Below are 26,957 nucleotides of genomic sequence, written 5' to 3' on the forward strand. Positions count from 1 at the left end.
AAGTATGTATCCCCAGAGGGATCATAGAATAAAAGATTTCTGCTGGCTAAGCCTCGAGACATTAAGAAAAAGAGCTTGCTGATGTCAGGTCCCGCCAAGGTGGACGCTCACTGTAGAGACTAGAAGTAAGCGTGCCAGCAAGTTCCCCCACCACAGCAGCCACGCATGTGACGGTTTGACAGAACACAACTCAAACAGGCATTCATTCGGCAGCCGGCAGTGAACGAGCAAAGAGACTGGATCGGCCTGTCTGCATCCTAGCAAAATCCCCCACTGTGGGCTTCAGTCCTCGGAAAGCCTGTTTCCTAGTGGTGCACCTCTCAGGACCCTGGGGTTGGAAGGAAACTTAGCAGCACATGGAGTCCCCGGCATAAAGTCTACATCAGTGAACCGTTGTTTACCGAACACCCGCCACGCACCAGGGGCTGGGTCAGGTGCTGCTGGAGATGCAGAGGTGACGTTACTGGATGAGAAACACTTTGTGAATTCAGAAGACGAGGCCAGTCGACTGGAAAGTCTCTGCTTCAGCCACGGCCTCCCAGCTGCCACAAACCCCATCTTTGCAAGGACTCTGATGAGCTCTGTCCACAGCCTGGCACCGAGGATGTCCACCTGTTGGGCAAGTCTCTAGATCCTTCTCACACACGGTGCCCTCATTACCCAAAGCCATTTCTTCCCAGACTGATTCAGCCACTACCTCTTCCAGGACAACACCCGACAGAGCCAGTGAGTGGAGTGCCCATCCCGCAGGCTTCCAAGAACGTGTGTTTACCCCACCACTCAATTCTGCCCCGTCTTTGTCAGTTCCCATGGCTATTTCCCCAAGCTGCCTTGCAATGACAGAGGAGGCACATACTAAACATTTCAGGACTGAATTGACCCTCTCTGGCTGTAGGTACGTCTATTAAATGAGGTGCACAATGGATGGGTTTGCCCATAGAGCCCACCTTGGCCTGATACTCCGTGGATCCCTGACTGGGAGAAGGGCTGCCGGCGGGCATTCATTTCTGGGAGTTGGGTGGACTCCACCTTGGTGGTTCCCAGTCAGGTTTGCAGCAGATAATGCTCTTCCTGGGGAATCGCGTGGACTCCTTGATTACTTGAGTCCTAGGCAAGCCTTGCTCCCCCAGAGCTATTATTACACTCGCCCTGAGAACCTCTGGGCTCTCATGTGATAGAAAGAGTACAGACTTGGGGTCCACTCCTGACTCTATCACTTAAGGGTGGTTTCACATTGAACATGTTATGCAACTTTCTAGGCTGATTTCCTAATCTGTAATACGAATATAATTCACACTTCGAAGGTGGTGGTGACGATCCATTCAGTGAGCTATTACATCTTAACTGGCCAGTGTGTGCCCAAACACGGTGGAAGGCGGCTTTGCTTTGTATAGAGTCATAGTGAAGACCTCAGAGAACGTCTGAGTTCCCGGCCGGTGTGAGGTGACCTCCAACCATAGACGGCAGAGAGAAAATCATCGATTGTCAGACCCCAGACGTTTAGTTAAATTTGCACAATTTTATTGATTGAAGAGATTAGGACAAAAACATTAAACCAAATACAGGACAAAGCACCAGAGGCCACAGATTCCCACCATGCATGTCACCAATCCTTCCTCCTACAGGGCACTTAAAAAATAAGGGAGAGGGAAGAAAAACAGGTCCTTCTTGACTCAGCACCATCTTCAGCATGTAAAAAAAAAAAAAAAAATCCTCTCTCCTTTTCATCTTCCATCATCAAAATAGAATCGAGAGCCAATCCATGGCCTCCTTGTCTCCTGACGGTGAACGAACGGTTAAGCCGCCCTCCTGGGAACGCGAGGCGGGGCTCCTGCTAAATAGGCATAAAGCATCCAGGGTCTGCACAGACATGCCACGTACTATAATGAAGCACAGATTCAAGTAACATTTACATACTAGAGTCCACGTGTCACCTACCCAGAAACATGACCGTTTCACAAAACGCATACAGGCAGTAAAAACCTAACAACTGAGGTACTGGAAACACAAACATTGATGCAGAAGAGTTCTGTATCATACAGCGATAGAAAAGCCATAATAATAATAATAATAATAAAGAAAAAAAACAACCCAACATTTGCCACTCGAAATCAAATAAAGCTAGCTAGAAAAGCCAAATAAAAGGTTATTTCAGGGACAGGAATACTCAAACAAGGAAAAAAAAATATATATATAAATGTTAACTACAGCATGTAACATATTATCCCAAGTCAACCCGTAATTGAAGTACTGGCTTAATACATCACAATGTGACATTTTCCTTAATAAATAGAAGAGTTCTTGAAAATACAAAGGTGCGTATTGGGATAGAGAGCTGTTTTTATTTATATCATCCTCGCTTTCAGCTTAATTTTCCTTTTCATTCGTCTCTGCTGAGGGTTTCTGTCCAAACCAGAGGGCCTTCCAAGCCAAAAAGGATCATACTCCGTACAGAAAACTTAAAAGCTGCCCTGTATTTTATACACGTGGGACAACCTGCTTCGTTTCACTAGTTTCCAACAGAACCAAGACGAAGTGTTTAGCTGAGATCAGAGTGTTGTACCAGCTTCAGACTGCAAAGAGCTTCCGGTTTCTCACACCATCACTCCCCTCAGCCAAGAAGAGTGCCTGTAACGCAGCCCCCATCGTTCAAACAACAACCGAAAAAATGTAAGCCGAATTTCCCGTTTCCTTTCTTCTTCCTTTTTTTCCCTCTGTCTTTAAACTATGACAGCAGTAATGCATCTGGAAGTTTGACTTCTAATAGCTTCCTGCCAGAAACCAACTGACACAAAACAGAATAGTGGGTTAAAGGACAGACTTTTTTTTTTCCACCTTCAGGGAACAAAGCATTAACATGTCATTTCCTGACCAGGATCTTAAATAGTTTCTTTAGAAGAAATGAGTTGAAGAGCGCAATTAAGAGACACAAACTGGACTTTTATTTTCTTTTAGTTTAGCACCCAGGTTTCATGTCAGTCTGTGTGCACCGAATTTTTTTTTTTTTAAATGAACCCCATGAATTATCCGATAGATAGGTGGCTGGCTTGTTTCAAAAGGAAAACAAAAAAACAAAAACAAAAACAAAAACCCTTGGCCAATTGTACCTTCCCTGAATTCATGACAAGAAGTTAGATGCTAACAGTGCGATGCCAAGATGTATGTTTGAGGCAGAGAGTTTTGATTCTATCAGGATCTGCAACTATTTTGGAACAAAATGAAAAGTGGGGTAGGCGGAAGCAGCCCAACCGACAGGGGTGGTCTCCGGTCACTCTGCCAGGCAAGAGGAGATCCGGGGGCGCCTGCCCACCCGGCAGGACCCCAGAGCCCGCCCCCATCCCACGTCCCTCGTGCCCCCACCCCCTGCTACATGTTCAGTCAGCTCCTGGACCATTTTCCTTCTTTGAACCAAGAAGCTTGTGAGTGTCAGGGTCTTTCTGGCTGCCAAGCCGGGCGACCGATCCGTGTTCCCTGGAAGAACGCCTCTCCGCTCTCCTCTCTCGCTCCTGGTACCTGCTCAGTCTCTGCACGGCGTGAGCTCAGTTAAAGAAAGGGTCCAAGTTCTCCTCCATGTTGACATCCGGCACCAGCTGATCGGACGCTTCCTTAGCACCATATCCTGAATTCGAGACGCTAAAATCTGTAGAAAACCAAGGATGGTCCAGAATCTCCTGCGAGGTCAGCCGCTCGGAGGGCTCTCGCCGCAGGATGCTTCGGATGAGGCACTTGGCCTTGGGCGACAGAGTCTCTGGAATGTTGAACTGGCCACGCCGGATCTTGCTGAAGAGGGAACTGGGCTCAATGTCATGGAAAGGGTACCGCCCGACCAACATGGTGTACAGCATCACTCCCAGGCTCCACACGTCGGCCGCTTTGCCGGAGTAGCTGCCACTGGTGTTCAGGATCTCCGGGCTGACGTACGCCGGGCAGCCGTGCTTGTCGGAGAGCGAGTCGTCATCCCCTCGTAGGATGTAGGCGTCCTCCAGGCTCTCCAGCTTGACCCGGGTCCTGCAAGAAAGGGAGGCAAACATGAGCTCCCGGGGGTGCACCGAGACCCAGCAATCCCACGATTACATCACAGCTCCCGCTCTGCTGTTTCCAATGACCCTTCACTCACTCACTGGACCAGCCGCACATTGCTTTCTAGGTGCCAGACCCTATTCCAGGGCTGGGACCCGGGAGTAAACAAGACCTGCAAAGGCTCTGCATGAAACTTACCATCTATTGGGAGACCCAAAACTTCAGCAAGTAAGCAGACCGCAGATAGCATTATTCCTAGCCCGTCTTAGTGATGAGGGAACAGAGATTAAATAATATGCTCAAAGTCACAGCTAGGTAATGACAGGGAGCCACAAGATTTTGAACTCAGATCCAACCAGCTGGGAAGCTCATGGAAGCCTGTCCACAACCTCTGGCAATCTTGCAGCTAACACAGCACAACACAGGAGGAAGGACCCTTCGCTCAGCTGTATTCTCGCTTCACCGCCGTCCTTCTGTTAGACTGGGAGGATTTCACTGTCCCATTTTACAGATGAGGACATGGAGGCTCAGAGAGTCTGAGTAACTTCTAGTTGGGAAAGAGGGAAAACCTGACCGCGCATCTTCCTGAGTCAACCCTGTTGCTCCTTCCACTACACCAAGCTGCCTCTCTTAGGACTCAGACAGAGCCAGGGAATGTTGGATCGGCATGTATCCCATCACCTAGTCCTTCCAAGTTCGGCATCCTCATCTTCTTTCCAATCCCACTCCTCTTTCCGAGATTTCCTGTTGTATTTGCCTCCCAACCTGCCCATCAGACTCCCAGGAGGTGGTCCTTGACCTGGTACTTCTGTGACTTTGGTTACCCGTATCTTCCACCTGTGTCAGTGCATATGTGATTCTGATGTCTCACGTGGGCGCATGGGTGTGTGGGTGAATCTTCCCCCCACCATTTAAGGACCACTGAGCTGGGTATGACGGGGAAGAAGAGAGGTGGAGAAATCCTGCATTAAACTCAGTCCCTGGAACCTAGCACTCATCTTTGCACAGAAGGGCTTGATAGAATCACTGACTATAAGACAAGTGAGTGCTCAGCGCCCCAAGCTCCTAGCCTGGCGTTCCCTCCTTAGCCCGGGGGCCTCCTGAAAATTCTTGTGTCCCTGCCCTGTCTTTTTTGAGTAGGAAATTAGGCATTACTACATCTCAGCGCTTAAAACTGACATCCTCCTCCCTGTCTCCTGGCCAGAACAAGGCCACTGCAAAGTTCCCTAGTTCTCAGGCTCTAAATAAGGTAATCCCATTCCAACACAATGTGACGTGAAGGTGACAGGGGACAGGGAGGAGGGGCTGAAGTTGGGGGGCTAGGACCTCACAGACAGTGCCTCCCAGGTCCTGCAAGGTCAGTGTCATTCCTATCAGTTGGTTCCTTCCTCTCAAAAGTGCACATCAAAGCATCTACCCTGTTGCTCTGAGGTGTGAGGAAGCTCAAGCGAGCAGAGAACAGAAAAGTGCTCAGAGAAACCACGATGAGGCTTTAGTCCTGAATCAGAGCTCGTGACTCAGCTCCGTCCACTGCTGTTTCTTTTTCTCCAGCTGCAGGTCTTAGCCTTCAGGGCGGTCACCACGGCTACTCAGAGAGCCACAGAAGTAGTGTTGCTGGGAGCTCTCTAGAGCAACAGGTCTGATGAAACCTGGGCTGATTCTAAGATCCTGTATTTGGATTACAGGAGTTTCAAAGACCCAGGGTGACTACTTCCCTCTCCTGATTTCCATCAATGCGCAAGAAATCATTGTGATCACTGGAAAAGGTGTGGGGCTAAGAGCTAGGAGAGCAGATTCCATCTCTTACTTCCTGTGTGGCTCTGAGTGAGTCACTTAACCTCTCTGTTCTCAGCCTTCAAGTGGAACAAGTTGAACAAGGTTGTCTTTTTTTTTTTCAATATTTTCATTGTGGTGCAGTATACATAAGATATAATGTACCATTTTAACCATTTGTAAGTGTACAGTTCGGCAGCATTAAGTATACGCACACAGCTGTGCATCCATCTGGACAAGATCGCCTTTAAGTCCCTGCCAGTTTTAACATTCTGGGATTCTGCAATACACAGCAACGTATCTTTTTTACTTGCTCACCCACATTCTGTTATAATCTAGAGTGTACACGCCCTTCTCCTCCCCCAGAGTAATGATCTATAAAAATAGGAAGGTCTAGATGTGCTAATCTGGAGTTGAGCGGATTAAACACAAATCTCTTCCTCCTCCTGCTTTTCCTAATCTCAGGTGGCAGGCGGAGCTGACCCAAGGTGGGGAGGGGAGGGGGCGCACACCACAGGCACACGTGGGTTCTCTCCACAGCTCCCCTCGCCCTGCCCTCACCAGCAGCACGCTCGGGAGCAGCCAGACTCCTCGGCTCCAAAGTTCAAGTCTTGGCAGCAGAGCAGCTATGGGAATAATTACAGCAATGGGAATAATAATAATAATAATAATAAGCCATTGCATCTGTGGGACAAGGGGCAATGGTCCAGGGAAAGAAGCATGAGACTTGGAATCAGACGATTCAGGTTCAGGGCTGGGTTTCTCTGCCAACCCCCCTGCCCCGGGTAATGTCTCAGCTCATCCAAGTGGGGGCGACTGTCTTGCGGAGCTGCAGGATGACCGCATCTACAGCGGCGCCGCCCTCTCCTGCCCTGCCCCGGTCCAGCCTCTACACTGCTCCTCACAGACGCTAACCAGTCAGGTCCTTCCTGGGGCCTCTGCTCACGTCCCCCCGCCGGGAATGTCCTTCCAGACACGTGCAGCTCGCAGTCCCCGCAGCTAGCGCTCCCGCTCACTCTTTTCAGGTCTCTGCCCAGATGCCCTTGATTAAAGGGACGTAGTCCAACCCCCCTACATAAAATAAAGCAGCACCCTCGCCCACGCCAGAATCCCGCACCTCCCTCCTCACCGCTGGACACTATGCGTTCGCATTTACACAGTTGTGCGTTTATCTTCTGTATCTTATGCTGGTGGTCATTTCAGGGTCATCGCCTCATTCCCACCTCCAGGGGCTCGTGGGGCAGGTGCCCGAGGTCACTTTGGGTGTCAAGAACACCGCCTGCTTGTCCTGCCGCACCTCCAGCACCCAGACTAGAACCCGGCGTAGAGCAGATGCTCAATCCAAGAGCGAAAGGACCAGGCACACTGCCGACCCCTCAGAGCGTCTGTGTGCTCGCCTTTAAAGAAACCCGGCCCTGCTCTGGGTACCTGGCCACGATTAAGTGGAGGACAGGTGAAGGCTCCTGGGAGCGCAGGCTTTGTAAATGGCCAAACCTCAGGTACCTGTCGGGGTGGAGGCGGGAGGGAGATGTGATTATAGGGACTACTTTGCTCCTGGCTCAGTCCTTTGCGGGAACAGACTTCACCGAATCTAGCTCTTCCTGCTAAGTCAAGTCTAAAGTCCCTTTTTCATTCCTGTCCCCTTCCACGTCATAATCCTGGATTCTGACTTTCTCCTTCACCCAGTTGCCGTCACTCCCTCCCACCCACAGGCAGCAGGGACCCCACTGTCAGTCATCTCATCCCTCTTCCGGAGCCCTTCTCCAGATCGTAGGCAAGGGCTTTAGAAAACGGACAAGGTCCTTATCTCGTCAATGAACCCCCCTCACCTGAGTTCACCTCTCTTCTCCTTCAAGTCAAGACAAGGACTCAGCGGCTCGGTAAATACCTAATGAATCTGCGAATGAGAATTAAAAATAAAGCCGTCCACGTGCTGCTGACCTGGGCTGCCCCTAAGCTGACCCACCTGCCGCTACATCCTCCTCCTGTCAGAAGCTGAGCTCCCGGGGGCAGGGGCTGGGTCTGCTGGTCCCTCCGGGTCCAGTGTCTGCTGTGGCAGAGCCATCACATGGGAACCAGTCCAGCTCGGGGTCTTGACGTCAGAGGCCTGGGTTCAAATTGCAGTTTGACAATCACCAAGCACCAAGCATCCAACACCACCTACGGACTAAAGCACCCGCCAAGCGTCCACATACATTTCCTCTTTAAAATTTTAAATTCAACTTCCAAGGCAAGAGTGGTTATTCCTGGACGTAGACACTGAGCCTAACGCTCAGAGAGGGTGGGCAGCTCAGGTACACAGAAAGGCTAATGGAAGGCCGAGGCCGCACCTGTCTCTGGGCTGTGAGCTGAGCGGGAGCGCCAGGGAGCTGGCCCCTGGGGCAGCAGCCTGCCCTTGTGCCCAGGCGCCCACACCTCCCAAGCAGGCGATGGGGGCAGGGGGAGAGAAGCCTAGAAAAGGATGGGGAGGAAATGCCGCGCTCCAGGCATCTTCTGACCTCGCCTCCCTCTGGGAACATCCTGAACTTGTTTACATCACCCCCAGGCCAGGCTGGAGGCACGAGGTCTGGATTACGTCTTTAAACGAGGACCTTCCGGGGTGCACACACGTCGGGGGCCGGACGTGCTCCACAACTGCGGGGCCCTGGGAAGGTCTCTGGGGCTCGGCTTCTCCCCTGGGGGTGGGGCCTGGCCCTCCCTTCCCAGGACTGTGTGTGGGGAGTGCCTGGCAGAGCACCTGCTTGTGTCAGAAGGGGAGGAAATGAAGGAGCCCGCTTTCAGCTTCTGACGTCCCCTGAACAGTCCCGGGATTAGGAATTTCCAGGCAGGGGAATCGGTTTTCATAAAAATCGACAGAAGCATCGGCAGCCATAGTAATTCAAATGTCCCGCTGATCACTCGGGCATTTAAACTACGCACAGACCCAAGTCACGCCCTTCTGCTTGCTTTCTGTGAAGCTTAAGTGAAACAACGCTAGCACAAAGAGCCTGGCATAGTAAACCTGCAAAAATGGAGGAAACTCCAATTGATCTGATTATTAAGATAAGGCTCTCACATTCAACCCCGAAGCCTGCACAGGGAGATAGATGGACAAGCCTCAGGCAGACTGAGATGAACGTGGATTCTGGGCCCGGTTCCTTCCTGGGTCATTTGCACTTGTTTTTGTTTTGTTTTGTTTCCCACCCCTGCCTAGAATGTTCTTCCTCCAAATGAGCACCCGGCTCACTCCTGCTCACTCCTGCTCACTTTATTCGGTCTGGACTAAGGTTATCAAGATGGGCTTCCTGGAGGTGGTAGGACTAGAGATGGCACATGAAGGAGAGAGATTCCTGAACGTGACAAGGGAGGACGGTAGAGATTTGTGTCAGCAAAAAGCTGTGAATGACAGTGGTGATCTCCTGCCGCTTCTTGGAGGAGAGAGCTCAGAGCCACGAGGCCTGGGCAGGGTTGATTTGGCCGGCAAGCTGCACCCCGGTGTGCGTTCTGTAACCTGTCCCTGGCACAGGCAGGGAGCGGCCTGCTTTGCTTTCAACCTCTGAATGAACAAGGCTGACACAGAGGCAGCCTGTGCCCAGGTGCAGGCTGAGCCCAGTGCCAGGCCTCCTGCCATCGGATCCGAGCCCGATGAGGAGGCCAGAACCAGCAGGATGCCCTTCCACTCCCCGCCCCGACAGAGCAGCCGCACCGCCTTGACAGCCGGGACCCCAGGTCCTGCCCATCTCGGCAGAGGCTTGAGTGGCTCCCTATGGGCCGCTGAGTGAACCGAGCGGTGTGACCACAGGCTCTTTCAGCCTCAGTTTCCCTTCTGTAAAATGGGAACCAATGGCCTGAAAGGGCTCTTCTAGCTGCCAATTTCCCTGTCTTACGTTTTCTTTAACTCTTACACTATAGGGACTGCAACACTTCCCATGTAATGTCCTGACGTTAATGTAATAATTACAGGAACAACGACCATAAATGAAACGTCTACGAAATGCCGGGATGTTTTTCATTCTACATCACCGTTTCTCATAACAAAACTGAAAGGAAAATGTTCTGATATGTGCAACCTTCCTAAACAACAAGGAAACTGAGGCACAGAGAATACGTATTTTAGGTCATACACAGAGTAACTGAAAAAACCGAGCTCTGACCCACATCAGGATGATTCTGACGTCAGTGTCATCCCCAAATGCATCCTGGCATCACATCACTGATTCACTTGGTGTCAAAGACAGGGGAACTGTTAAAGGAAGATCTTGGGCTTATGGAAACCAGTATGGTCCCAGGTTTATTCAGCACCAGATCACATATAAAACCAACACATACATGATCTAATTGCTATAGTTCATGAGGTAGATGCTGGTAGGTGGTCCTGCCCACTTACTAGATGGAGAAACTGAGGTACAGAAAGCAGATGTAATGAGTCCAAGGCCACCTGGCCAGTGAGTGGCAGAGCTGGGATTTAAACCCAGGCTTTCCACCTCCACATTCGGTGCTCTGTCCAAAATGGGAGACATTGCATACACAAGCTAATCATGTTTTGCTTTTAAATCTCAAACCCCACCCTGGTCTCTCAGCAGGAAGAGATCAGGACAGGGTGGGCCAGGGAGAGGCCAGGCTGGGAGTTCAGCCAGAAGAAGTGGGCTTGGTCTGGACGGGAAATCGGGTGGCCTGAGGTCAGTGGAATCTGAAGTCTCTGAAGGCTATCCCATGGGGTGGACCCAAGCAGGCAAGGGGTCTAGCGAGAAAGGGCAGCTGCAGCCAGGTCTGGCCTTGCTTTGTCCGCTACCGCAAAGCCACCTTGGCTGCCAGTCCGCTTGTCCAGCAAGGGTCCCAGCTGGGCTACTGCTGGGGGGCCCCGAGGAAGGACCATCCCAACATCAGGGGCTGCATCATGCTGACCGGGCAGCCACCACTGGGACTCCACCAGCCACTAAACTGCCCAATAAAATCCTCACACCTTTAATTCTGTTTCCTGTCTGCATAGATTTTCCAACAGTCACCTCGGAGAGCCACGATGAGCCAGGTCCTGTAGATTCAGGGAACAGACCCAACACAGAGGTCACGCTGCTCACAAATTGACAAGAGAGCAGCAAGTAAAGCAGTGAGGGAACCACTTCAGGGCCAGTGGGGGGACACAGGGGAGGGCTGGTTAGTTCTACAGGGCGGTGTGTCCTCTCACTGCCTTACACCACCCACAATCTGGGAGGCGGGGGTTCCTGCACAGGTTTGATGCATGAGAAAATGCAGCTTGAAGTTGCTGGCTTGGGAACAGCGCAGCTGGGATGAGAGACGTAAGCCGACTCCAGCTCCCTGGTGTTTCCCAGCACCGGTTGCCTGGCCGTGAGGGCAGGTGCACGTCCGTGCCCCCCTCACCAGGGCCACGGTGGGAACGGGGAAGTCGTTCTACCTATGAGGCCTTCTGCCCACTCGGAGGACCTCCCACACGTGCAGCCTGCCTCCCATCTCCGTAAACAGACCCGGGAAACTAAGGGAGGCAATGAAGCTCCAGACTCCTTATCAATACTCCATCCACCTCTAGCTCCCCTGCATTTAGACCTGGATCCCCGATGATCCCCAGACCCCAAATCCATCCACTCAGCCTCTCAGAAAAGCTTCTGCAAACAATCACCTCTGCTCCCTGCTGGACGGCGCTGCCCCGAGGGCCCACTCAGCCCTGATCCTTCCAGGGAGAGCCAGGCGCACCCTGAGGGGCTGTCCACACCTTGCTGCACAGACTGACTTGATGCCCAGAACATTTCTACCCATGCCCCATGGGCGGGGTAGGAGCCAGGCCATCCCTCCAACTTCGCCACCCCCTGGAGCTCTGTAAGCAGTTGCTCCACACACTGGGCCAGACAGGGGTGCCCCACTTGGCAGAGCTCTGAACAGGGGCTCGCCCGGGTGGCCTCGGCACATACTGAACCAGTTCAGGACGTCAGAGCTGGGTTCTGATCTTGGTCGTGTCAATAATATGTTTTTGCACTTTGGGGAAGGAACTTCCCTTCTGGATTTCTGTATCTGTTAACATAAACGAGTTGGGTTTAAATCCCCCTTTACCCCTCCCCGCCTCAGTCCCACTGCCGGAGTCCTGGTTCAGCCCCAGCATTCAGAAGCCGATATCCATCCCCAGTCCATCCTTCACACACACTTTCAGAATCCCAGCCTGACCCCATCCCTGCACCGTCTAGAACAAAGCCTTCACTGGATTGTCCTGAGCTTCAGGTCAAGGTCAAGGTCTCAGGCAGGAAGCCAAGGCCCTAGACCTCTGCTCCCCTCCTCAGCCCCGTCTCTGTCCCCGCACAGTGCCCGCCCTCCCCACACACTGCTCGCACTTTCTGGACTCCCTCCCCTTCCCTCCCACGTCACTCGGAACAGCCCTGCGAAGGAGCCCATCTCCTGCCTGATGCAGGCATTCTCTACACCCCACTCCATCTTGGGGATACCCTCTTCCTGCTTCCAGACAGCTAACGCACACCCTTCCTCTGTGACACGGTGTTAGCAATAACCATTGCACTGCGTCTTCCATTCGGCGAGGCTGTCTCGTGTTGATTCTTGCACCCCCGGCACCTAACACTGCAGATAGTGTATCATAGGTGCTTAATAAATGTTTGTGAGATGGTGCGATTCCCAGGGCTAAGACGCCTCCAGCTCCAACTTGCTGCCAAGCGCTCAGGGCATCTAGGTACGACTGTGCTTAAGAACCACAATGTCTAGAACCCAAAGAAATTTCAAATAGGCTGGATTCTAGTCCATGGTTTAGAGCAATTCCAAAGACACCTGGGTAAGAGACATTAAAATGTGTTTCCAACCACTGACTTCTGCTGTCAGTATATTTAGGGGATTTTTCTTACAACATTTATGCCTTCAGGGCATATGGGTCTATTCATCACCCATTGAGTCAACTGTCATACATACACTGAGTGCTTACAATGCTGGGTCCTGTGCGAGGCATGAGGGACAGAAAGTTAGAAGGATCTCGGCTTATAGTTCTGCAGAGGAAACAAAGCCTGCTCCATAAAATGGAACAGGATATAGCAGGATTGCCTTCGGGTTGGGTGCCTGGTGGCCCAGTCTACGTCGGCCATGACTGCTCAGAGAAATCTGACCACCGGGCTTCACCCAGACCCCAGTCGGCCAGGTCCTCGTGGTGTTCACTTGTTGCCTAACTGCACCAGAAAGTTCTTTCTACAGCTTGAGCCCAAGGGCGGTATTTTACTTGGTGGCAGCTTCCTGGAGCTAATGTAGCATTTGAAGATCTAAGCTCGGGAGCCAGGTCTCCTGGGTACCACCCGCAGGTCTGCTGCTGATTCACTGTAAGACCCTGAGCCTCAGTTTCTTCATCTGTAAAATGGTGGTAACAGTCGCAGTCCCTCACTTATTGGGTTTAAATTTCTCTATTTAAATGTAGTGACTGCTTAGGAGTAAAGCAGTTAATTTAAGTGTAGTTAGAACAGGGTCTGGTATGATGGACCCGAGATACAGTTTCACTAAAATGTAAGTCCCATAAGAGCAGGGTTTCTGTTTCATATGCCAGTGGAGTACCTCCAGCACCTAGAATAGTGCCAGGCATATACTGGGTCCTCCACAAACATCTGTTAAGCAAATACACGAATTTCTAGATTGTTGGGGTATGAGGCTCAAAGCCTCAGATGCCGCCCGAGGGCAGTCATGACAGCTATTCTTTCTAAGTCCCTGCAGGGTGCCAGGCTGTGCACCGGATACTTTTAAGTTCATTATCTCCAACCCACGTCAGAGAAGGCAGGCCAAGGTCAAATGGTTAAGCAGAGGACTCAAAACTCTCACCTCATCTGCCCGGCGTCCGGAGTCTACCCCATCAGCTAACTGAGTAAGCCCAAACAGTAAACAGGCTAGCCAGAAATCCTGCTGAAGAAAACCCACTATTAATGATTCATAATGTTGTGTTAGGTTCTGGTGCACAGCATAGTGAATCAACCATAATTCAATTGAAAAAAAAAAGGAACACCTACTATTTCGTCTATTTCTAAGCACAGAATTTTGAGGAAGTTCGCCCCTAATGGTGACTTGAAGCCCTTCATAAATAAAATGACACCCCCACCATAGACACTGATAATGGTGTCTTAAATAAATGTCACTTTTGCATAAACCATTAAATCAAATGGGAATGATGGGACATGTGTTCCTCGATGCGGAACTTTGAGAACAGTTCTCGTTAAAAAGGTGCCTCTGGGGGATTCCTAAGGGCTGGTCTTTCCGGGCTCCCGTTCTGAGCCATGACCCAGATGATCAATGTATCAGCACTTTCCCTGCCTCTCCCGCTCCATTAGACTCCAATCTGAGCTTCTCCTACTCAAGAGAAGAGATTTTCATCTATTCAGTGACAACCATGTTCTGGGAACAGCGCACACGGCACAGTCTCTGCCCCCCAGGAGCTCCCGGTCCAGCAGATGAAGACAGACTCAAGATGCACACGGAACATACGAACAGAGTGGGGGACAGAGTGCAAGTGTTGGGGTGGAGGGTGGGCAGCTCACCCACACATCCTGGGAAGAAGGCTGGGGGGAGGGGAGCTTTCTCTAAGGATGGGCAGTGTCTGAGGTGCATAAAAGTCATCAACATAAATAAGAGAATCCCAGGAGCCCTGTCTCCTTAGAAGAAAAAGGTACGGTGTTTTCCTAAAGTATGACGAGCCTACAGCTTAACCTGAATGGCTATTAATAAAAGAAAGCGGAGTCTGGGCTCCAGGGCTCCAGCGCCTGTCCTCTGCACTTCTTAGTGTGGGAGGGAAAGGCCTGCACCCGACAGGGAGCTGCAGGACCCGAGCCCGGGCCACGGGGTTCCTCCCAAGGGTCCCGGCTTCCCTCCTGCAGAAGCGGGCACTGACTGGCTTCCACAAAGCAGAGGAAATGAAACCTGTGACATCAAGAGATACAGATCTTCTAACCGAAGAAGAAACACACACAGAAGCAGTCTTCTCTGTTCACATGGGCTACTTCTGTGCCAAGAAATGTCAGCACTGAACTGTGCTTGGGGGCAGGGAAGGGAAGGGAAGGGGGTCAGCTGGCCAGGAGCCTGGTCCTAAAGGGAAGGAGCAATCCAGCTGGTAAACAAGGATGGTGCTGGGAACGATGCCCCCCCGCTTTCTTTAGGTGGCCCCCCTGCAGCGCCAGCTTGCACTGGCATCCAGAGCGCTTCACATCTGACTCAACATGCTGGCCCTGTGTCACCAGGAGGGCCAGACACCAAGTGCAGAGGAGGCTGAAAACAGCAGGGGCAAGCACATGCTGGTGGCTGACTGTGCGCCAAGCATCAGGTTCGCTGCAGTTAATTCATTTAATTTCATGAGGGAAGGCTTCTTGTTATGATGAGGCACCGGGGCAGCAGAGGTTAGGTAACTTGTCAAAGTTAAGTTCGTGAAGAAGTGCGAGAGGCCAGATTGGAATCCAGACAGCAAGCGACTCCCCACGGGAGTAACCCGCCTTGTCCCTTAGAGGCTGGGACTGAAGCCCGGGGCCTCAAGGCACAGGCTGCCCGGCAGATCCCTCCAGCCCCAGGGCAGCGCGAGCGGCGCCGGAGGGCACGGGCACACCCTTTGGGGATCTGGGCACTGACTTTTCTCAGATCCAGGGCCCCCATCCACGGGGGCCCCTCCTACTCGCACAGAACATCTCAGATTTTACTACAGGAACTGTGGATGCAAAAGGTGTGTCCAAAGTGACTTCCATTCCGGGAGGGGTTTAACTTCCTCAAAACACAGCTATGACGGAGGCTCTGCCCTGCAGAAACTTCCCGGCAGGGGCAGAAGCGCAGTGGACGGTCCAGGCCTGGTGGGGCGGATCCCGCAATCCCTGCCTGTACTTCTGTCCGCCTTCCCCTTTGTACATCTTGTCCACCTTCTTATCCCTCTTCTGCCCCTTCTGCGCTGCAGTTCCACACGCCATGCACTTGGCCTGTCAGTCTCCCTCTTAACACGGATCCAGTGATTATAATTAAACAAAAAAGCAAGGAGGATGTGACTTAAAGCTGAACCCTTACATCACCAGGGCTCGACTCTTCACGGAAATGGCTGCCACCTTCTCCGTGAACCTCCAGAGCCCTGGGAACTGCTCCCCAGGACGGTGCCACTTCATCAGTGACTCTAGGACCGGCTGTTGAGTAGCCCTGCCCCGTGAGTCACAGAATCATCCAACTCTCACATCCACCCTACAAAGATGCAATTATTATTCCTGCTTAGAGGAAACTGCAGCTCAGAAGCATTAACTGACTTAATCGAGTAGCTAATAAGTAGTACAGCCAGAATTGGAGTCTGGCTCCAATAAAACAGAATAAATAAATAAAAATAAACAAATAAAACAGGAGCAGAAGAATCTGAGGTGCTGCAGACTCAATACAGAGGCAGCAGGCACACGAGCACCAGGTCCTAACAGAACACTGGGTGTCGTCTGTGTACGTCTGCAAAGCTACTTGTGGGCAACTGACAGTTCCAGTAAGAACGTTTTCATGGATGGCCATGGACTCAAAAGTTATAGACGGCCCAGAATTGAAAATCTATGCATAAGAAGTCAGCACAAAGGCGGGCCTCTTTCTGGACCAGGTGGGGCACAGCCAATTTCACTACGTAATGCTTTCACCTTCGATCACTTTCAAGCTCCTCAAGGATGGAGAAGCACATCCTTGAGAGGGAGAAGACTGATGTGCAAAAGAGGTGTCTGGTGATGTGAAGCATAATAAAGCAGTGTTTCCAAAAATTTCTCCTATGCTCCACGCCCCCCCCCCCCCACCAGGACCAATGCCTTACCGATCAGAAAACAGATTCAAGACTCCATCGTTCAACTCTTAAAGCCTCTCAAATTCAACCCATTGTTTCTCACACTTAGATGCCATCAGGAGAGAAGGAAGCTTTTAGACCTATTGGATTGTCTATTGATTAGGACCAAAACTGAGAGCTGCCAGCAGCACAGCCCCAAAAAGGTCCAGGGCCCCTGACTCCTGTTTCCCTCGGGAGATGCAGAAGAGATGCACCGGGAAGCCACTGTGCAGAGCAACCAAGAGAGACTCCAGCATGAAACTCAGTGGCTTTTGGGAGACACAGAGTGTGCTGAATGACAGTCTCGCAGTCAGAATTCGAGAGCTTAAAAACCAAACAGCGAGAAGAAAGAAGGCTACTAAGCATCATTTATCTTTTACAAAATGTTGATAGTTGGGTTGGAAAAAAAAAGGTCCTATCAGCTACTGATAAAATTCAGGATGTTCTCAAAAAAAAGCAACCTTCTCAGACAGAGGCACTGGTCGTGTTTGAAAAAGCAAGTCCACTGGGACCCTGGCGTGGTTTGGGGCAGAGAAAGAGCTCTGGAGGGAAATGATAGGATTTCTAGACTAGCTCCATTGTCAGACCATCTGTGTGACCTTGAGCAAGGTCACCGTCACCTCCCTGATCACATGGGGAGCTCTCTTTCCCCCGATGGTCCCTCGGGAGGCAGGGCTGCCTGGGCTCGGGTGTTCAGGCACGCCAGGATGGCTGATGACCAGCTTCCTACCTACCTGTCACTTATGTTTTCTTTTTCAGGAGGAAAATGCTCTTTGAAGTTAAAAAAGATTGCGCTTTGACATGCTTGCTCCAGTGGAGTGTCCTGGTTTCACAGTCACATGAGATACCTCTTTCTAGCTCTTTCTAGAAAGGGTCACGCCCTTTTGCCTATGTCAAACTTAACTCCAGACTGAAATAAGAGAACGGTAACCAGGGCCCCACACTCTAGATCTCAGAATAGCACCCCCCACCTTCTTTAGTAGGTTAATAAGAGTAAAACCCATCCGCCATCAGAGCCTGAGATAGTAGCCACCGTGGATGCGTATGATTCTCCTTTATGGGTAAAAATATGGAACAGTAACTAACACCCAGGAAATCCAGCGGTCCTCTGCACCTTGCAAACTCAGCTGGATTATAAACGTTATCCATTGGGGTTAAGTAACAGCACACCCTCTCACCTGTGCTAATCCCAGAATGCTTCCCAGACACTTAGTGCCCGATGAGCTCAAACCACGGAGATGGAAAAACCAAAGAACACCCCACTAGACTCCTCTCATTTGGATGCCATCAGACTTCTAGAAAAGCAAGAGCCTAAAAATATCACAGGCCACTGGCATAGATGGCAAACTAACTGGAAGACAGACAGATTTGACAGCAAGATCTGTGCCAGTCACATAAAAGGTACTCCAGGAATGTTTGCTGAGTGACTGAATGATGTGCGCCAGCCTTGAATTCAGCTGGTCCTTAATAGCTTTGGGACAATGGAACCTCCACTTCACTAAGCACTTTCCTCATGGGAGACGAGGATGCCCAAGGCAGGCATGCACATTCCATGACATCATGTACCCAGAGCCCCTAGAACATTCTTGGAATAGTCAGCAATGAATATAAATCAGTAGCCTCCACTCCTTTAACAAAGCACATTGTTAAAAAGAAAAAAGTCACTTGAAAGAGTTTTTACAATCAGAGTCAGCTGGAGGAAAAAGCAGAGCCCCCGTGGGGTCTGCTAAATAGAATGTAATGAGTTAATGGAAGAGCCATGAATGGGGCCCAGATGCCCAGCATCTCGTCTTGCCGTGTCCTAAAATAACCGAGATCTTTCGACTGCCGAGCACGCACCCTGGTGGTTTTTTTACCTGCCGGTCCTTCTCACGGGGCCTGTAACCTCCTCACCTTTCAAGCCTTGGCTCCAAAATCACCTCTCCTATAAAAACTTTCTTGATTCTCCAAGTCTTTGTTAGAACTGATATCCCAGCCCCCAGCCCCGCTCTGGCCTGTACATACCTGCACGCGGGGCCTGTAACATGTCTTTCTAGGTCAGGTGACTAGCTAATCCTGGTCTTCATAGTACTGAGACTTGTGATTCATACTTAGGAACAGACTCAGGGAATATCTATGGAATGAGTGAATGCATGAATGCATGAATGAATGAATGATAAATGACTGAGGCCAGGCGCTAAACATTCTGAAGGCAGGATTTTCAAAGTCTTGCCTTATTCACTCTGAAAATGCCACACAGGCTTGCAGCCACCTTCAGAGCTCACAGCACCAAAATAAATATGATTACTGGGTCACAGAATATCCTGGCACTTGTGAGCATTTGATAACATCTTTAAAACACTGCAGTATTCATCTCTCTTAGCCCTTCCGTGCTCCTGTCTCACCTGGACCGCAGGCAGCAAAAAACGCCCGGCCCCAGCGGTCCAGCAAGATGCTCTGAGCAGCCTATAATGGTGCCTGGGTCTGGACAGGAAGGAGACTCACCTCTCTTCGTCCTTAAAGATAAATTTCCGCAGCTTGAGATCCCGCAGCACCAGCCCCCCGTCGTGGCAGTGGGCCACTGCCGAGGCGATCTGGTAGAACAGTCTGGCCGCCTCCTCCTCCCTCAGCTTCTTGCAGGTGCGGACGAAAGAATGCATGTCCCCATAGCTTCGCTCGAAGAACACATAGGCTTTGGTCTCCCCCAGGATAATTTCGGTGATCTGGTTGATGTTGCTGTGGGCAGACAGGCAGAAGCAGGGGGCCAGGGACTCCTGGTAGCAGCTGATATCAAACACCTGGAACAGGATTCACAACAAGACCAAGAGTCAGAGGTGCCCCATACACCACCAACGGCGGGACGCGGACCCCTCCCACAGACACGGGCCTTTGAGACGGCAGAAGGCATGCTGAACCTGGACCCAGGTCACACAGCACCTGCCGCCTGCCCGCTGTGTGGCAATGAATAAGTCACTTGACCTCTCTGAGCCTCCAAATGTTCATGTGTAAAATGAGTAAATGCTACCTGACTCACAGTGTTGGGAGGATTACAGGACAAAGTGAAGGTAAGCGTGCTTTGCAAGATGTAATACAATTCCCAGATGGTAAGGTGGATTATTTTTTCTCTCTATCCCAAATGCTTCTGTTTATAGAAGAATTAAGGCAAAAAGCGGAGAGAAAGTGACCCATCCCATCCTACAAAGACAATACTTTATTTATCTTCCCCCAAAAAACAGTACACTCACACCATACAAGTATATACAACCTATTCTGTGCTACACAATTGGATTACAAGCAATATACAACATACTAGCAATTCATAGATTAAATATGTAGACTTTGCCTACAGGTTACCAAATTCAGTACCTTCATTTGACAGATGTGGACACTGAAGCTCAGACAACACATCAAATCAGGCCCCCAGTGGCAGAGCTGGGAAAGGACTCAGCCCTTCCTATGAGGAAGGCAGACACACCTTTCTCTCTTCCCTCCAAGACATCTAGCTCAATGAATCAGTTATGCAATGATTTTTCTATGAATCAAAGTTAGCTGGTGAAATGCCACCTCATTGTGGGGTTCTTTAGAAAGAAAATCCACCCTCAGTACCTTCTGGAAACAGACCTAAGAGGAATTAATACTGCAGAGATTTTTTTTGAGGTTATAAGAAAATGCTGTCATTCATTTCAAGCCCTCCACTGCACCAGGAATACAAATCTCTGGGTTTGGAATGCGGTTTTACTATCTGCCTGGGAACGTGGGTGCGATGAGTCTATTGGGTGACTGCAGGAGTGGGGCGGGGGTGGGGGTGCTGTGCTGAGAGCATCCAAGGCCAGGACTGCTCTAACAACAAGACACTGAATGTTATCCGTTCACCATCATTTAGTTTCTTAAATCTCTTTTTCATTAGTTAGAACATACTCTCCTTGACCAGCATTTTGCAGTGTGGTGGGGGGAAATACTGGCCTAGAAATCATCAAATTTGAGCATCTAATCCTGGCTTGGCTACCGACAATCTGGATGAGGTGGATAAAACACTCAGAATCCCTGGGCTTCCCTCCTCTTCCTAAAGTGAAGATGTTGATTTACAGCATTGTTGACCAGTTTGGGGTCCAGACCCCCCCCCCAATCCCGAGAATCTGATTAAAGGTCTGTCCCTTCTTAGCTGACAATGCCCATCCTCAAATGCAGGCACGAGGCTGGATTTGTTTTCAGGGGATTCACAGGCTTTCCAAAACCCATCCCAGGCCCCAGGCTGCCATTTAAAATCCATGAGGTAAGTCGCTCTTAGCTTCAAAAAACAAAAACAAAAAAATTGGTGAGTCAAACAGGGCTAGTAAGGATGTCAGGAGGGCTGGTGCTAACCCTGGGCAAGGAAGCAAAGGAACGTTGTGAATGAATCGTCATGAAGCATCTCAGGAAGGCGGCAAGCTGCTGCCACTGTAACCTAGAATTTAAGAATGAATTCTTCAATGTCTCCAGAGACCACAAATCACACCCCTGATACTGTCAAATGATGACCTGGAAGCAGTGACCTCAGAGGTCCGTTCAATTTGGAATCTCAAATGCCTGAGTCAACTTTAACACCCAGACTGCAGGCAGCAGAAACCCAGGAAAGCCTCAAAAATTTCAGAGAGTTATAAACGCTTTGCAGTGGCTACTGTAAATACTTTGCGTTACATAACGGGGATGTTGTGTTCTGAAGCACCAGGCTGCAGGCTCTGCCGCCAATGCTCATGGAGTTAGGATTATTTATAACATACTTCCTGCTTCAAGCTGCATTTTTTAAATAAATAAAAGGTTTTTTTTTTTTTGCTCAGCACCTTTAGTCTATTATCCTATCCCACTGCTGAAAAACTGGATGGATACTGAAATTTAAAGAAAAAAAAAATCAAACATATTCATGGCAGCTTCAAAATGTAGCCTTACCCTTTGTAGACGAGATCAAATTCCAAGATGGTGGACAGAGCATGAAAAATAAAGCAAGTACTTATGTTTTCCCAAATGGGTAGGAACCAAACTTTTATTAGTAGCTATAACAGGCATTTATGGGCTTGGATTGGTATTTAAAGTATCACCTTCAAGTGCAAAATCAAGCCATAAGCCTGGTTGCCTGCTTTTTTTTTTATGTTTAATTTAGAGCCATGTTATATAATGTGACAGTTCAGATAAGGTAGTGAGATTAGGCCATCATTAATAGCATTTGCAAAAAAAAAAAATGCCCATTTTGCCAAGATAGTAATTACGTCAATCTGCACAGTAGCCACAAGCATTTCCATGAAAACGATAAATCAAGAGCTTCTAAAGCCCCCTTCCTTCGTTTGCCTAGATTATAGTAGGCACATGGAGACAATAAACAGGCTTGATTATTTGTGTTAAATGGCTGTCCAGTCTCTCTCCTCCAAAATAGTGTCCTCTAGAATTCTCTACAGTTCTCTGTACATGGCACCTTTGCATTGGATCTGTTTTTGCAGACTTTTTCCTTGGGTCAACACAGAGGCAGGAGATAGGAACTCTATATTCCAAGACTTCAAAAGAAACTGGATACTATGTGCAGATTGCACTGAGTCTCGCAGTAAACTAGGTCCACAGTGTCTATTTGAGAGTAGTTCATAGAAGCAGCCTTATAAAACTGCTGGGAGCTTCCAGGGATGTATACAACTATGCTTGCATAAGAAGCCTCCCGCATCACCTCTGGTAAAAAGGCAGGGAAACAGAAGCTGCTCTGTCTTAAAGGGATGACCTCTGTCAAGCACAACAATGATACTGCACTTAAATCCACTTGCAGCCACACAGTAATTGGTGAGGGGCTGATTCAATCTCTACAATAACTAAACCAGCAGATTTAAGTACAGTTTCAGGCCAGAGAGCAAGTCTACTAATGACACTGTAAGGTCAACCCAAAGTGAAATATGTCTTGAAAAATCTAAAGGGAGAAAGAAACGGCAGGGGCCAGAGTCACCTCTGCCTTTAAACAAAGAAATAACGGGCGAGATGCTCCTGCAGAATTTGGCGGCAGAGTTCCTTTACTTAAAAGCGTCTCCAGCCTTTGAAAAATATTAAAATGCGGCACTGAAGTTGAGCAAAAAGAGTGAAAACACTCACTGCTGGGTGACTGTGGCTATTTCATATGAGAGTGGCAGTTCTGTGGAATTCATTCATTTCAAAGGATGACTACCCTATTGTACAACGTTGTAGGTCTTCTGAGAATTCAATCCGGCTCTGAATAGCCTACTGAATTTTAGTTAACTGGGAAGAGCTGCTCTGAGTCTCAATAACTTGGAGAAGATGCAAAATACCAAATGCTCAGTACAAGCAGAGAGCAATATTTACAGAGTCTCTGATTCTCCCCTGAGGTCTGAACTGAACAATTGCAAAACCTTGGAGACCTTCACAAAATCCATTTTTCACAGTGCAATACTCCAGTCCTCTATGAAAGAAAGCAAGTTCACAAAGCAGTCTGGGGTTGATGGTTAAAGTGTGATGCATTATTTGGAGCACAGCTGTGCAGAGTGCCCGTTTCAAAGACAACAGGGGTCCACACTCCTTGCCACCTCCTCTCCCGGCACCCCCTCCCCCCCAAAAAACCAACTGCGTGCAAATCTAAAATTAAGTGACAATAAATTCTTGATCTATGTCCAATTCCTGGGTATGCTCTACCTATGTATGTATGTATATATATTTTATTTATTTATTTATTTGCAACTATTCCCCGGCTCATCCCCTAATCCGGAGCCCTGTGGGCGCACGCACACAAAGACATACAGACACACTCAACACAGACACAAACCAGTCCCTGTTCAGGGTCAAAGACGAAAAGGAAACTGAAGTGCCCATCTCCGGATCAGCACTGTGGAACCCCACCCCCACCCCACACACACCCGAGGCTCCAAATGCTGGCCTCTAAACCGCATTAGCAAAGGTGTGCGTGTGCGGAGGGGGCGGTGAGGGGGTTTCAAGCACGAAGGTCTGGAGATAAGAAACCGAGACAAGAGCAAACGACCCAAAGGATTCACTATTTCCTACACCCAAAGGTGCGCCGGCGGCTTTGATTTCCACCCCCAGCCCTCCTTTCAAGGCTCCGGGCTGAAGAAAGCTCTTTGTAAACTCCTTCCCCGCGCTGGGCCCCTGGGCTCAGCCAGAGGGGACACCTTTGTGTGTCTCCTTTAAAGAACACTTACGGAACAAAGGTTCAACACCTGCACGCTGCTAGGAACAATGGCTGCAAAAGGAACCCAGTCATCAGCGCCTTAAAATTAGCGGGGGATTCCCTCCTCGACGTTGGCAGGGGAGGGGGCTAGACCGAGGGAGACCCCCGCTGGCAGCGCGACCCCGCGGCGCGCAGAGGCGCTCCACGAGCCTCCGGGAGCACGCGTGGCCGTGGCCCCAGCGCAGTCCCGCCGCCCTCCCCGCCGCGGGCTCTCCCCAAAACGCCCCCGCCGCAGCCCGCCCCATTGTCTGCAACGCTCTAAAAACTTCGCAACTAGTCGAACATGAACAAATAAATAAATAACCCCATTTAACGAGACCAAGGCTAATTATCCCGCGAATCTCCCTCCCCCGGACTGCAAGGCTGGGCGACCTTCCGCCCCCTCCGGCCCCCTCCAAAAGGCCGCGGAGCTTTTTAAAGGACAAAAAAGCAAAAGCCAAGCCCGGGCTCTTTACCTTGCACACCAGCTCCTCTCCACTGTGCAGATGCACGGCACGAAAAACGTGGTCTCCCTCCAGAGGTTCCAACAATAAGTATTTCCCGATGCAAGAAACGCAATGCGACAAGTTCGGAGTCTCAGGCGGGCTCGGGGAGCCGAGGTTCGGGCTGAAACTCTGGCTGGGTTCGGCGGATCTTATAGACGACAACTCTTCGAAATCCTGGGTTTTGTTCCGCGATCTCCCATATCTTGCTATTGTGATGGGGGTAGACCTGTGTATGTTCATGAGTGTGAGGATCGCACTCGCCAAACAAAAAACCCGCTGGAGAGACGAGTCGCTGGCGAGTGCGGCTGCAGGCGCCTCCGGGTCACGGATTTTAAAAGGGAACGAGAGGGGAGGGGACGGGAAGGGGGCTACGTGGAGAAAGAGTTGGAAGCCCTCAAACGGGCGCCGCCGGGCACCTTGTCTGCTCCGAGCCCGGCTCCCGGGGGTCCTCGGTCGGCAGCAACTCGGGTCCTTTTGTTACCCCAAAGCAGCCAGCGATTTGCTGAATCTTCGTACTTTTAGTTTCTCTCTCTCTCTTTCCCTTTTTCCAACGTGGATCTAGACGAGTAACCAGATCGCTAAGGTGGGGAGCTGCAGCGCCGGGTCTCCCGAAGCGATCCCCACGCAGGTTTCCCAATCGCAGACGGGGCGAAGGAGCCCTGCTGTAGTTTGTGTGCAGTCTCCGGGGAGCGCACGGCGGCTGCCTGGTCTCAGCGCGTTAGAAACCGAACAAAAAGAAAAAGGAAATAAGCACGGGTACCGGCTCGCGCCGCACCGCAGACAGAATCCGCGCTGCACCCCCTTTTTTGGTGGAAAGGGTGGGGGGCGTGGAAGGGGGGGTGCCGGAGAAAGTAATTACCTACGTTTAAACTGTAGATGGCGTCTGAGGCTTTTCCAAGATCGCAAGAGCTCTCCAAAATTTAAACAAACAGGCCAAAAAAAAAAAATAGCAAGGGAGCATTTAACTTAGAGTGGTCAGCGCTGCCAACAAAAGACTGCAAAAGCTGGGCACGGAGTTGCGGGCCGGGCGCAGGTACCGCGACAAAGCCCAGGGCTTGGCCCTCCGGGCGGAGGTCAGCAGGGGCTCATGCCGTCGCCGCTCGCTCGCGCTCCAGATTGTCCTCCGAATAGAGAGAAGTGCGCGCAGGGACGAGGGTAGATCAATGGTCTCCGATTTCCCCGGCGCAAGCTTCCGGGGGGTCCTCCCGGCGCTGGAAGGGACTGCACCCCCAGCCGAGTCAACCCGCGCCGTTCCTTTCTCGCTCGATAACTGGATCTTGCCTAGGAATAATTTGCAACCACTCCGTCTCCCCCTACCCTAAACCCAAATTGCCAGGCGGGGGTTGTTTTGGAGAAGATTGACGGCGTTTCTTCTTCTTCTTATATTTTTTTTCTTCCCCCACTCGGAGGTAAGAGGAATGTGTATTTAAAATTGAAGGGGACGGCCGACGGTGCCCGAGGCCAATCCCCGAGCTCAGCACGCCCGCATCTCTCGGCGAGGCGGTATTAATAGTTACTTACGTGGCCGGGGATCTCGGAGCGAGCCGGGCCGTGTGTGCGCGCGCGCGCCTCGCTCCCGCTCGGTCTCCCCATTCAATGTCACCGACATATTTCTACGGAGCCTCCGCCCCCCTTTCCCCGGCTCCGCGGCACCAGCGACTGGCTCAGCCCAGAGCCGGCCCCGCCCCGCCCCGGCCCGGGCCCCCCTCATTGAGCCCGGGGCCCATCAATCAGCCTTGCCGCTGCCAGTCCCCGGGCGGCTCCCTGCGCCCGCGGGCCCCTGCCACTGCCGCTGCGGCTGCGGCTCCCGGCCCGGGGCGCGGGCGCTAGCCTCCCCGCCCGCTGGCTGGGCCGGGGCGATGTAAACAAAGTGCAGCATCCATCCACGGCCCGGGGCTGGGGAGGGAGCGCACCCGCCGCGGGGAAGGAGAGCCCCGGCGCCGCCGCAGGTCGGACTGCGCGCCCTGCTGCAAGCGGCTGGGCAGGAGTCGCCGGGCCACAAGTACCCAAGCAGCTCCAGCGGTGCCTAATATACTCCTTGCTTCCCAGTTCATCTTCCTGCCACTTTTCCCCAGAAAGCCAGACATCCTCTGAGCATCAAGGCACCGCTGCTCAGATGCTGCACTCAGCGAGTAGCTCTCTGGAGAATACGCTCGCATCTGTGGTGCCGCAATGAGTTTCAAAAATTAGTTTCGTTATCTTTTCCCAACATTCTCCTCCCCTCATTTAAAAAGAAATCGATTGCTTGCTTTTTGTTGGTGTCACCCTCAAGCTCCCGCCCCTCACCAACGTGAGTCGTTTCTGCTGAAGACCAACTGAAGACACTTTTTAACTCAGACCAAATTTAATCACTAATTCAGCGCGCCCAGAGGGCCTTGGCCCATTGAAAGACACCCCAGCACCCACACCTCCTGCAAGGCTCCGGGCCCCCAGCCGGAGTCCTCCTCCCTCAGCGCCCGCCTCCCAACACACACGTGGACCATAAAGACTTGCAGTACTGAGAATGTGGGGGCCATCGTTTTGCTCTGGTTATTCTCAGCTTCCGCAGGAGGTGCTGGTCCCCTGGATTAGGCAGAAACATACCAGGAAAGGGGCTTGAACTCAGGCAGAGGCCTTAACTTAATGTATCCTGGTAAATCAAGCCAGCTGGTTGAGGGTTAAACTGAAAGAAAAAAAAAAAAAAAGCCCAGAAACTGGGAGACTGGGAAAGAGGGGTCAGAAG

General features: G+C 50.9%; 1 protein-coding gene across 3 annotated transcripts; it reads right to left on the reverse strand.

Moving 5' to 3' along the window:
* Positions 1 to 1,499: 1,499 nt before the first annotated feature.
* On the reverse strand, positions 1,500 to 25,897 carry TRIB2 (tribbles pseudokinase 2). 3 transcript variants are annotated; one of them, XM_072938190.1, is made up of 4 exons: positions 25,757 to 25,897; positions 24,206 to 24,939; positions 19,049 to 19,341; positions 1,500 to 4,008 (listed from the first exon to the last, which is right to left on the reverse strand). In XM_072938190.1, exons 2-4 carry the CDS (start codon positions 24,473 to 24,475, stop codon positions 3,540 to 3,542), a joined length of 1,032 nt encoding a protein of 343 aa, XP_072794291.1. In that variant the 5' UTR covers positions 24,476 to 24,939; positions 25,757 to 25,897; the 3' UTR covers positions 1,500 to 3,539. The 3 variants fall into 3 exon arrangements, with proteins under 3 accessions (XP_072794291.1, XP_015097274.1, XP_072794290.1); XM_015241788.3 differs by having other exon boundaries at positions 25,099 to 25,882; XM_072938189.1 differs by having other exon boundaries at positions 25,095 to 25,882.
* Positions 25,898 to 26,957: the final 1,060 nt, after the last annotated feature.

The sequence above is a fragment of the Vicugna pacos genome, chromosome 15 (genome assembly GCF_048564905.1).
Source record: "Vicugna pacos chromosome 15, VicPac4, whole genome shotgun sequence".
NCBI classification, from domain to species: domain Eukaryota; kingdom Metazoa; phylum Chordata; class Mammalia; order Artiodactyla; family Camelidae; genus Vicugna; species Vicugna pacos.